This window comes from Centroberyx affinis, unplaced genomic scaffold (assembly GCF_046629955.1).
Source record: "Centroberyx affinis isolate AG114_WGS23_722 - 3 ecotype Tasmania unplaced genomic scaffold, CSIRO-AGI_Caff_v1 ptg000233l_1, whole genome shotgun sequence".
NCBI classification, from domain to species: Eukaryota; Metazoa; Chordata; class Actinopteri; order Beryciformes; family Berycidae; genus Centroberyx; species Centroberyx affinis.
The window spans coordinates 238,480-251,792 of record NW_027278918.1 but is presented as its reverse complement, the minus strand read 5'-3'; the positions used below and the strand labels follow the sequence as shown (position 1 = coordinate 251,792).

The 13,313-nt window shown below is 41.0% G+C and overlaps 1 protein-coding gene across 1 annotated transcript in view; it reads left to right on the top strand.

Moving 5' to 3' along the window:
* Positions 1-5,576: 5,576 nt before the first annotated feature.
* Positions 5,577-13,313, top strand: part of mcama (melanoma cell adhesion molecule a) — a 65,392-nt gene continuing 57,655 nt past the window's right edge. Inside the window, exon 1 of the mRNA XM_071542941.1 lies at positions 5,577-5,662. Coding sequence (XP_071399042.1) covers positions 5,599-5,662 — 64 coding nt within the window. The 5' untranslated portion in view covers positions 5,577-5,598. The remainder of the gene's footprint in view (positions 5,663-13,313) is intronic.

Below are 13,313 nucleotides of genomic sequence, written 5' to 3'. Positions count from 1 at the left end.
CCTACTATCAGTGTGTATAACACTTTAGTGTATACTAAAGTGTTAGCATGGAGCCTGCTATCACTCAACATAGTGTATGCTAAAGTGTTAGCATGGAGCCTGCTATCACTCAACATAGTGTATGCTAAAGTGTTAGCATACTATCACTCAACATAGTGTATGCTCAATAAATAGGGTTCATGTTAAAAATGCAACATAGCATACATCAACATAGTGTATGCTAAAGTCTTAGCACCGGAGCCATTTATCTACCAATGATTGTCCCCCACCAAAGGGGGGACTATGGATCGGTCTCCATCCGTTAGTTAGTTAGTTAGTTTGTTAGTTAGTCACACTGTAACGTTGACTTTGTGCTGCTACGGGGCGGCATTGACAATGAATGGGGACTCAGTGGTAAAGCAGGTCATACAGTTAAAGTTATCATACAATGTGGGGGACAATGAATGGGGACTCAGTGGTAAAATAGTCTACACACGCTACACACTTGTAGACATCAGATTGGGTTGATGTGTTGAAGTGAGAGTCAATGGAGAATTTTTCTGTAGTTATTGTACAGTTGTTGGACTGTTGTACTGTTATTGCATCATCACTGCACTACCACTGTGCTTCAGTGTTGACTACTTATATCATATTACCACTTACCTACTGTGCAATACCATATATCACTTATCATTTAGCATTTATATTATTCATAACACTCACGCTTCTGGTGTTGTATGTTATATTGTATATTGTATTATAAATTGTATTGTAGTGTACATTGTGTAATGTACGGATTGTATTTATTGCGTATCGTAGTTCTTATATTTTGTACTGTATTGAGTAAAAACAGGACAATTACAGTTACTACATTTCAAGATATAACTTGTAAGCCTAATTCTGAGGAGAGTAGGCAACAGAAATATATGGTCAATCTGTCCTTTCATTGTCCCATACGAAAATACTTATACAATTTCACTCATATTTCAAGTCCACTCAGCAATCACTGACTGACCCAAGGGTGGAACTACATCACTGGTGGAGGACAACATGTTTACTATTTGCTTGTTTCACAATGCTATAAGCAAAATGCCAGTCACTCAAAAGTGGTTGATTATGAGCTAGCTTACTCTTATTGTACTACATCCTCTCTATGAAGTGCCATGCAGTGACAATTAAATACCAAGACTGATTGGCTAAATGGTCAAATTTGCTAATACTGGCCACAGATAAATCATGCTGGTTAGAAATTGCACAGATATGCTCTCAGAATCTGACAAAAAATGTTGATTTCTCGTAGTGTTAGCTTGTGACAAACCAAACCAGTTAAGTCTACATTTGTATATGCTTCAAAAATGTCACACATATATTTATTTGAACAGAAATAATTGGGGTGGGGGGTGTGAGGACACGTTAGGCACTTGCCATTATTAAGGGGGACCTATCCCCCCAAATTTAGGCCCATGGGTTTAACACACAATGTTAAGACACAACGGGTTAGACTTGCTCTTTAGTCAATAAAACTCCAACTCGGTCAACTTGGTTAGCAGGAGCATGAAGATCTTGTCAACAGACATCTGTCTCCTCGTAAAGTAAAGCGCGAGTGTTTGTGTACATAGCATGTGTGTGTTTTAATGGAGTCTGACCATTAAATCCTCAGTGCGACACCTTTGTTTCTCCTCGCACCCTCCCTCTCTGTTTGCTCTCCAGGGACACGACAGCGCAAGAGACGGCTGGAATAAAGAGATAGAAGTAGAAAATGTATTTGGCAGAATGGACTCGTCTTTTTCTCTCTCTCTCCATTACGGGGGGGGGGGAGAGAGAAGGGATTTCAGATGGGTTCTGGGATCTCTGCCCACTTCAAAGACTTTTTCATAATGGCTTTAGATTTTCTTTCCGCTGTTCCGTATAACAGACCTCATTTCCAAGGGGCAGTGAATTAAAGGGAGAAAGATAGATTTTTACGTCATTATCACACCATTCTGAATTACAAGAAAGTTAGAGGTGCTACATGTTGCGTTTTAACATCAATCATTTAGAAAATTTAATAAAACAAAGAGTCCACAAACAAGACCATCGGCAGGAAGACTGTCAGCCTCTATACACTGCATTTTTTTGGCAATCTGCTGTATTGCTTTACAGCACAAAGGGCTTGGTTAAGTGTAAAAAGCAGGCTGGATTATTCTCTAGTGTGCTTTATTAAAAATATAATCATAACTAAAACCCCAGAAATACTTTATAGTAAACTATCATTTTTTTTCCAGATAGACATCATTATTCTACTCGGCAGTCATCAGAGGGTCGTTTTCTGTTGCCTCCATGAAGAACTAGTTTCATACAGAGAACAGTTCATTATCGAGCAATGGTGGCATGGAATTCATTACCAAGTTTTGTGATTTCAGAAAGTAATACGACATGTTTTAACAAAAAGTTAAGATTGTATTTGTTTACACAAGGAATAGTGCGGAATATTATATGACTTTGTTTTTGAGCTATCCATCCCACTTTTATTTGTGATTTTAGTGGATGAGTTGCTTGATTTCTTTTTCTCAATTACTCAAGAGGTGAAAGTATTATATAGAGCTATCGTATGTATTAGACAGGCTTTGAGTTGGTGTTTGTTGTTGTTACAGATGTGTACAGTATTGATGTATTTTCTGTTATTGAAGTATTGTTACAAATGCTAATGGAGACCCCAGGAAGAGTAGCTACTGTTACAGTACAGTAGCTAATGGGGATCTAAATAAACAAACAAAGGGAGATCGCTTTATGGCACAAAAATTCAGTTCAGATTGTCAACATTGATTTTCTCTAACCCTACTGTCGAATCTATTTCCATTACTTCACTTGTAATATTACCACATCCATAAAAACTGGACTGGACATCATAGCTTTACCCTTGGTTTTTTTTTCATCACTACATTTTGCAGTTTCACAACACGAGTGCTCTCACTGTTGTGGCCACCACACTTTCTTGTAAGAGTAGAGCACTCCGTGACCGCAGGATTTCCCCCCTATATGTGTAACGCCCGCACTGTCTCCACAACTGCAGGCTGATGTATGGAGGGGGGGGGTTGGACAGCTGAGTGACCGACTCCACTACAGGGAGCTTTTCTCCTGCAGCTGTTAGCCAAGGTGACGGTAAAGTCAATGATGAAAACAGCAGAGGCCACTAGCAAGCTCAGTTCACTGGGAGAAGACAAGTTTATCTTCTGCTCACTCCTGAGGCTTAAAGCTGCATTACTTTTATTGTGGTTGTATCCTTCAGTCTACGAATTAGTCCCATGTCCCAAGATCCGTAGGTTAATATTGCCCTGACAGCCTATTAATCAGAAGAATAATCATTTTCATGTATGTCTTTGCACTAGTGTGAGCTCAGCAAAAGTGGGACACCTTAAGGTTTTTGGGTACATTTCCTGTAATGTAACTATTTTCAGTTTTGATGTTGAGCTTATAAAACCATCATCAATATTGCACTGTGCCAAATTTTGTTAGAAAAGTGCATAATACTTCCTTATGAATCAAAAATGAGAGAGAAAAAAAAAAGTTTGAATATGATTTTTGAAAATTAAAAGTCAGTCTTTGTTGAGTTGTCCCACTTTGTCAGACCCAGCTAGATAATGTGGGACAGCATGTTTTAGATAAAGTGGGAGTCTTTTAGGCTTTTGCAATGGATGTAAGAAAGCCAGTTTGCATTAGAGGACCATCTGTACTTAAGCCAGGCCAGGCTCTGGTTCTGGAAGTCCTGTTATTTTAAATTAGTTCTGAACCAACCCATCTGTACCAAGATGAGCTAATGTAAATTGATACTATGCAAGTCCTCATATACATAGATGTCAGTTGCATGTAGCACCTGCCATACCTTTGCCTAATTGAGTCCACACTGAATCTAGTTTTTATTATTATAAGGGAGAGCACAGATCAAGAAAAGCCATATCTATAATCTATATCTAAAGCTCATATCAGGAGAGAATCCGGTAACACTTTACAATAAGGGTCACTAAGTTAAGGGTTAGTTGATGCTTAATAAGCATTAACTAACCCTTAATTAACAGTTAACTAATGTGTAATTTACTAATGGTGTTCATGTTAACTAAGGTATTAATTTATACATTATTTAATAGTTTATAAAGATGACTATTAAATAATGTATAAATGAATACCTTAGTTAACATGAACACCATTAGTAAATGATTACCAGACACATTAGTTAACTGTTAATTAAGGGTTAGTTAATGCTTATTAAGCATTAAATAACCCTTAATTAATATACCCTTATTGTAAAGTGTTACCGAGAATCCAGAAGTAATGTTCCCTCTAAGCTGTGTGTTATTAACATAATAACACATTAACATAGTGTACTCTTGTGTATTAATTCATATATTTTAATATTGTGGTCTACAAATACAGGTGGAATTATAGCACTTAAGTAGGCTAGTAGTCTACTATAGTAAAGTATAGAAGAGTGTCCCACTTTATTTATCCTGCTGAATGAAATGAATGAAATTTGGCTGTGGGCTGCCTGTAAACAAATGGGTGTGTCATGCCTCCTGTATGGCTCAATATACAACATCCCTCTTATTTGTTTAGGCAACATCTTGACCAAATGTGTGGGCTAGTAGGCCTATGTTGGGCAGTTTGATAGAATGCTTTAGCATTGCAAGTAGTAGCTACAGCTAGCATAGTGTTAAAAAAACAAAGTTTTTCATAGTAGCCTACTATTATTGCCAATGTAACCAGCTAGCAAAATTTGGTTCCCAAAACGTTCTGGGAACATTTGTTTTTGGTTCTGGGAACGTTTATTGAACGTTCCTGCATAACGTTCCCTAGATGTTAAAACCGCAAGTTTTTCTGACGTAAAACCAACGTTATTGTTACATTCCCAGAATATTGTGGCAAGGTTAGTTCAATGTTCCAGTAAGGTTACTTGAACGTTCCCCCTCAACGTTTAGAACGTTGTGGGAGGGTTACCTAAAAGGCTACCAGTAGGGAACCTCAGGGGTACGTTATTAAAATTACCCCCAAAAAACGTTACTTCATGTGGTTATTAGAACGTTTTGGGAATGTTACGTCGAACAAAAACATTTGCACAACATTCTTAGAACGTTGTAGGAGGGTTACCAAATAGAAACCTGGAAGGAACGTTCCGGGAATGTTATGGGAACGTTATGTGTTAGCTGGGAAGTAAAGTAGCCTACAAGTTTCTAAGAAGTAGGACCGGCAAAAGAAAGAGCGGTAAAGGTCGATAAACATTGAAGTACAAAAAATTTCCCACTTATGCTACATTATTAGCTACTGTGTGTGTGTGTGTGTGTGTGTGTGTGTGTGTGTGTGTGTGTGTGTGTGATAAGGTAGCTTATAGCCGTGTCCTTGAGGACTTCCTACAAAGTGAATGGGGGACGGAGGTTGGAACAGAATAAAAGATAATTTGCTGCTACTAACAGGCAGTAAGCAGCCTCCAACAGAAACCCGCCAGACTGAGACTTTAATTGAACTCTCCTCCCTCCCCTCTCCTCTCCTCTCCCCTCCTCTCCCCTCCCTCCAGCCTCAACCACACTGCCGAACTTCGCCTCCACACACACCGCTTCAGTCCGGACTGGATACGACCGCAGCAGAAACATGGCTCTCCTACACAAGTCCTTTATACTGGTGTTTCTTCATATTTGTTCCCTGAGCTGGAACGGTGAGTAAAGCAAACGTGCTCCTCGCTTTTTCACTGTGAAGTTTAGTTCATGATATGTTAGGTGTACAAAGAGTTTCAATGAGATGCGGTGTGGGTTTTCGTGGATGCTGCGACTAACCCGAGAAGCCTTTCTGTTGAATTTAAAGATGTTTTGTTGGTGTTGCTGAACTCAAGTATAGCTTGCTCGAATGTTGTAATGTTGTAGTAACAAAGTGAGGTCTTTTTTTGGGGGTCAATTATAACTAACATGCCTGTTAGTTGTTATTTTGCTCTGTTAGTGAATTTGAACGTGCAGTCTAATTTACATACAGTGGAACGAGCGCACGTTGAATTTGGTGGGCTTCATCAATTTAAACATTTCATTTCAGGCTACTAGCCGTTCAACTTCTTCTATAATTTCCTTCTTTCTTTGTTTTTGGTGATTTTCTACCTAAAACTTGAATGCCCTGCCGTCGAAAGTGTAAGATATTTATAGCTGTGATTAATTACAATGTAGTTAATTGACGCGGTTAACCGATAAAGCCTACGAAGAACAAAAACATAGCCTAAATTGGCATTCACTGGATGTTGCTTAAAGGCTAACAGTGTGTCATAAACTATACTACTGGGCGACAAGGTCGGAATAGGTTATTTAAGGGTTAATACTACTGCTATTAAACATCTAAAGAACCACACGACTTTACTTAGACCACAGAAGACTCATAAGAAAACCCCAGTTCCCAGGCAGGACAGACTCTTGGACAATTTTGAGTCTGGGTGATGTGTTTTTTTTCACCAGTCACACCAGACAGTAATAGCACCATTTTGATTGAAACAGGCTTGTCTCAGACCTCAGACACAGGACAGAGCAGTACTGGCAAGTGTGTGTGTGTGTGTATGTGTGTGTGTGTGTGTTACCTTTCATATTCACCCTGATGGTCTCAGCTTCCTCGCAGCCTTTTGAAGTTGACATGAAATGAGGAGCCGGGGGACTTTTGTAGTCCTTTCTGCATTTTTTTTTTTGGAAGTTTGTCGTTTACGCTTTAATCAGCTAGTCTCATTGAGATCCAAGAGCAAATAGCATTCACGAAGATGACAAAGAAAACAGTACGATTCAGTCAAACGGTCAGCAACATACAGGGACACACAAAAATGATAGAAAATGGAAGCTATAAAGATATCATTGGCTTTAAAATCATTCAAGTCTTCCATTTTAAGGGAGTTTTTGCATAATAACAGAAACCAATTAACTAAACGAATCAATAGCAATCATATTTATGACCAGAATGTTTGGTTTCCGATGACTAAATCGACAAAGGAACTGATCACAGTCCTCATCCACCTGCCTCGTATGTTAATTAGAATGCCAGTAGATTGCGGAGACTAATTAATATCCTGCATTATAGACTTAGCAGAAGTCACATGGGTCCTTATGCCCGCCCCACCCTTCTACCCATCCATCCTTCTCCCTCCTTCTCAACATAGCATCTCACAACAGGACAACACTCACTCTGGCCTGACCTTATCCCTCTTTTTTCTCTTAAATCCCTGTTTTTGTACTCCGCTAGCCTTGTCTTAATTGGGTTACCGCTATTTAATCCTCATCTCCCCTTTACCTCCTTTGGAGACGGAGTAAAGCTGTCTGTTTTTGGATTAGGGCCATTGACTAGTGATAGAGACCCTGGCCCTCTAAGGCAGTGATTCTCAAACTTTTTCCATATCAAGGACCCCTAATTTAGACCACATTAGGGCCACGGACCCCCATTTGATGAGATTTTGTCTCTCAAACCCATGGTATGATTTTGTCCAGAATTCCATGACTCCATTCCAGACTCTATTGTAGGTAGAGAGATAACAGAGAAACTATGATCAAAACAGTCATTCTTCTACATTCTCTAATTGTGTTCACTTCTTGTAAATGAAATAATGCTGAAGTTTAACACCTCGCCAGTTGGCTGGGGACCCCCTGGAACCCCCTCAAGGACCCCCAGTGGTCCCCAGACCCCACATTGAGAACCACTGCTCTAAGGACCCTCTAAACCAGTCACTGTTAAAATTGACCTCCACCCTAATGGCCCTTGAAGGCACTCACTCAAATACGATTTGCGGCTAAAAGCATTTCTCCTGCATGGAGATCAACCCGTCCTGAGTATGAGAAGGAATCCAAACATGTTGTTCAGTTGATGTACACCAACTTCTATTGATTTCAGAGACGGTCGGTCTGTATGACAGCATTGTGTTCATCTGTGTGATGGTCGTGTGGTGTTACGGGAATGGGCAAAGTGCTAAGAGCAGTGTGGTTGTGCAATAAATCAGAACAGTGGCAGGGGCTTTTATGGTAAAATGTGCAGAACAGAAAAGTGGGCAAGAAAGAAAAAACAACGCCTGGCTGTCCCTCTACTTCAGTTACATTTAGGGGGGGGGGGGGTGATGTGATCTGCATCTGGATATGCTGTCCAGATAATGAACAGTTCACACCTGATATTTATAGGAGTGTTGTTTGCACTTTGTCCGTATTGTGATCGGATCGCCCGGACTTACTTTTCCTTTAAGTAGGGGATGTGGTGGGTTGAGGTTTCTACCCATAACGTTTCTACCTGCAGCATGATGTTTCTGGTTTTTTTTTGGCCTTTTCTGCCTTTATTTTGTTAGTAGACAGTAGGGAGTAGGCGGAAGAGAGGGGGATGACATGCAACAAAGGTCCCAGGCTGGATTCTAACCCAGGACATCACGGTTACATGGTACGCGCCTTAGCCAACTAAGCCATCATTTTTAGCCTCGAGACAGCAGGGGCTTTATGGATCGCTTTGTCGGTCGGTCGGTCTGTTCACCACTTTCGGTCCCGTGGGTGAAAGTGTGCCACAGGGAGTTAGATTGCAGACTCTCAATTGGTAGACCCGTGTTCGATTCCTGGCAGAGACGCTTCCACAAAATGCAAAATGGGGATGTTAGACTCTTAGTCTTGTTTATGGGTGTTAGGGTCCTTAGTTGGTCCAATCAATCAACAGACACATACTACTGCAGAGGAAAGCATCACACACAAGCGAGAGCATTCGTCTCAGAGGATGAGTCGGGACAGTATTCGTATACACCAAGGTTACGCAAGGTCATAAACATCATTGGACTTCACAAGAGCTATAGAAAACAAAAACAAAAGTGGTTTGAGGCGGCAACATAACAATCATTTTTTCATCAAAAACACTTTGGGAAAGGTCCATTGCCATGATGTTCTCCAATTAATAGGACTGATATGACAATAATGTCAAGCTCTGCAGCCTGTGTTGTGAGTATACTGCTACACCCCTAAGTGCCTGTACAGCTCCTCAGGCCATTTAATCACGCGAGTTGACTTGGGGGGGGTGGGTTGACATTTTCTAATGCTGTTTTGGCAGACATATTCAAAAATAAACTAAGAAATTATAGCCAATTTGACACTCCAGTTGCTGTCAATGTGTGTTGCAATTATTTATGAATTTGGAACATTTTTCTCACCCCTATCTATTGTTCTTGATGTATGGGACAAATTGCGAATAGACTCTAGCAACTCATATGGTGATACAGAGACATGTCAGCAGCATTGGATGGATGGGCGTGAGCTGTTTTAGAGCCTAGGGGTGTTGTGGCTCACCACTCTCTTCAGCAAACCCAGTGAGAAACAAGCCACTTCCTTCCTGATGGAGAGCTACCTGACTTCTTCTGACAGAAACCACTTTGGCTTATTCTTATCAAGTGCTGGGAGTGCTGGGCTATGTGATAAGCCCCTAAATTAGCCCAGAGTAACACTTTGGAGAATGGATTCTTAAATTCTCTGCACAGATTAGGCAGTTCATTATTAATAGACTTAATGCACAGTTCAAGGGTGCAAGTTTGGCACAAGTTTGAAGTCCCCCAGAAAACTTTAACATTTTGAAATCACATTTCCTGCAGTTCCAAACTATATTCTCTGACTGATGTAGTGTCCTTGACCACAAACCTTTGGACACAATTAAGTTTAATATAGTCAGTGTACACATGTACTTATGAAACATGTAACTTAGATATATTTGTCATGGCTATTTTACATTCTAAAATGTACATTACACATTAGCTTACAGCTAGGCTATCGCAACTATTTAAACCTGGAAAGTGCACGCTTCATACCAACTTGGACAATGTCTTTGATCTTAGATAAGACCATGGCATCACAGTTGGTTCTCATCTGCAGTTGTATAGCACAAGTGGGAAGTCAGAATGTGTGAAACAGTTACATTGTTACTTTATTTTCATATGGCTGTTATAGCCTATAAAAGTCTGTTAAAGGTGTGGACAGCTAATTCTGATACGGTATCCAACGGCTATTGCTTATACACTATGTCACATTTACATAAAATATCGTCTTTCACGTTGCAATGTCTCAGCCATTGTTGATTACCAGTTTCTGTCAGTAGTAGTTCTGCCATGCAAAGGGTTTAAAGGAGTAGCTCACCCAAAAATGAAACTTCTGTCATCATCTACCCACCCTCATGCCAAATGAAACACAGGTGAAATTTGTTAGTCCATATAACACACAGGGAGGTTGCCAGCACAGCTTGGTAGCAGCCTTCTATGACTGCAAACAGACTGCTATGGAGTTGTGCTGGCAGCCTCCCTGTGTGTTATATGGACAAACTTCACCTGTGTTTCAACTGGCATGAGGGTGAGTAGATGATGACAGAATTTTCATGTTTTTGGGTGAACTATTCCTTTAATGCCTTGATATGAATTCTCACACAAAAAGATATCCAACTCTGGGACTCAAGTCTCCAAGGCCTCCAAGATATTTCAAACGCTCCAAGCAGACCAACTCAACTCTTATCTGAATCCCTGGCAAATCTCTATTCTGTTTTGTCTATCCTGTTTTGTTGATATAAACAGTTGTGACATTGAAACCCGACACACAGTCGCTTTTGGGTTTCTCACACAAAGACCTAGATCCATCCATCATTAACTTGATGACCTTTCACTCGCTGATGGGGAGCTTTCATTACAATGTACAGGAACAAACTGTTTATCATCACTAAGTCTTATGTTGTTGTAGTATGATCCTGGATGCACTTTTCCAAAGATAAACACACTTGAGCTTAAAGCAATTTGTTAGACCTCTTAACAATACTTTAGACATGCAGTAATGCTTTTTTTTTTTTTTTTCGCGTGACACACCATCCGAGGCATGTCTTTCTTCGCGTAATGACAAAATAAGTGGTTCCTTTTTTACACCAAAAATGAAGTGTAGGTCTGGGAAACCGAGGGGAACCACTTAGGAACTGTTGCATGTTTGCTGACTGGATTGAAATATGTTTGCCTCATTGACTCCTGTTAACGAGTCCCAGTTTTTTTTCCTGCTGCTTTTAACGCGCTAATAAAACAGTATGGCTTGAACAGTCGGTAATGTTTTTGGGGTTGATAGCAGAATCTTAATCAGTTCAGTACAAACCGTCATGCCAGTAAAGCGCTATAGAAGAAAGACACGGATAAGGGAAGCGTTAAGGAATTGGATTATTATTATTTTGTTCATCTCATTTTAACCTTTATTTGTCCAGGGAAAGTAGACTGAACACTCTTGCTCACAGCTGCCCAGTACAACCACAGTCTTCCCAGCAGTCCCACTGGAGTAGTTGGGGGTTCAGTCCACTCACCTTCTTTAGTAGCCTATTTTTTTTTAAGTATGAAGACATTTTGGAAAGCAGAGAGGGAGACACAGGAGAGAAAGCTGTGGTCGGATTCAATCCGAGGCCAGTGGGGAAATACATGGCTTCCGAGGAATTTAACTATTCCGGACAAAGTTCCCAACCCTGGTTCCCAACCCGAACAGTGTTTATCCTATCCAAGACAGCCACTTCTCTCTCTGTGGAAAAGTTGAGAAGATGCAGATTCATCCATCTCCCTGACCTTTTCTTCATCTGTCTCCGCGGGTATAGGGGGGGGGGGGGGAATGCCTTTTTGCCGCTAGGATTGTCTAGAGGAAGCAGGGAAGTGTGCAGCTGTCGGCTCCAGTTGTTCACGGCGGATTAGTGCATTAGCTTGAGTGACAGCCAGGCATGACAACCACATAATCTAGCGTACTGACTCATTGTTTTCATTAAAGAGAGTGTGCCGTTTGATCCCTGCGGTATTGTAATGGTGCCGTGGTCTAGCATTATAGGCAGTTGTGATGCGGGCATTGATTAGGTAGGAGAACTAAAGCAAACATCGTGTTGAATGTCACGCTGGAGAGAAAAAAAAATCAAACGCCTCCTTTTGATTTAACCCTTTTCATTACATTTACGGCCCATTCGGCCTCTTGCAATCTTTTTTGCTGCGACTGAACCAAGACCCTCACCTTCCTGATGTCTATATTCGTTCAGCTAACAGCGAGCTCCTTCTGGAGGCTCTAAGTCTATATCATTAGGCTTCAAGCCTCACTGTGCAGTAATGAGTTGAGACAGGAACATGGGGGATAAAGTTTAGTGCCAAAGCCCTTCATGTCCCCCCTTGTCCCATTTGAAGTCACCCACTGAAGGGTGGACCAAAACAACAAGCAGCGGCTCCTAATGGCCCTGGGTTTGTTCCATGAGGGCTTTGGTGGAGGATAGAGGGGTAAGTATCGAAGGCAGTGGTTCTCAACGTGGAGTCCAGGGGTCCTTGAGGGGGTCCCAGGGGGTCCCCAGCAAATTGATGAATCGTTAAACTTCATTTACAAGAAACACAATTAGAGAAAGTAGAAGAATGACTGTTTTGATCATAGTTTCGCTGTTATCTCTCTACCTACAATACAGATAGTCATGGAATTCTGGACAAAATCATATCTGACAATAACAATATTCTCAGATTTGGGTCCGAGAGGCAAAATCTCAATGGTGGACTGTCCAAATGGGGGTCCGTGGCTCTAATGTGGACTAAATTAGGGGTCCTTATGAGATGAAAAAGGTTGAAAATCACTGATCTAAGGTACTCTACGTCCATTTTTGACCCATTGATTCCCAAAATCTCGTCAAATGCTTCACTGTAGAGCTGCTTACATCTTGCTTGCCAGGGTGCGGCTCTCCAATACAGTCCTAACGGGCCAACGGATTCTAAAAAAATCTAGCCCGAAAACACCCAAAGCAGTCTTTTTCACCATATTGATGCTCACTCTGTAATGAGAGTTCACAAATATGCATGAGCTTGAATCACTATCGTATGGCTTCAGCTGATGATAGAGAATAGCTAAGACAGGTGCTGCCCACTGACTGAAAATGACAAAAAAAAAAATGTTTCTTCGGATTCAGATTTCAGCTCATCAAAAGTGACTCGACTCAGAGAAAAAAAGCTTGTTTTCGGTGTTGGCTTGAAGTGTTTGGCATGCTCCGAAGATCCCAGACACGTTTTGGAAAATCAAAGCCGTGGCTGTTTAGCTGGCAGGGATGGAGCCGACATCCATCCCCTAAAGCCTAAACTTGAAGGGTTTTTTCAAGGGCTTTGCCACGCACACACAGCGGATCTCCAGTCTGCGGATCGTTGATGTCTGTCTGAGTGGGATTTTATATCAAACAGCTGCCTCTGTAGGCTTCATCCCCTACCGTCTTGGAGGGAATTTCCTCCGCATCGACTATCTCTCCTTTGCCAGAGAACTGCCAAAAAAAAAAAAAAAAAAAAAAAAAATCCTGGAGTTTTAGGTGTTTTTTTTATTCAGGGC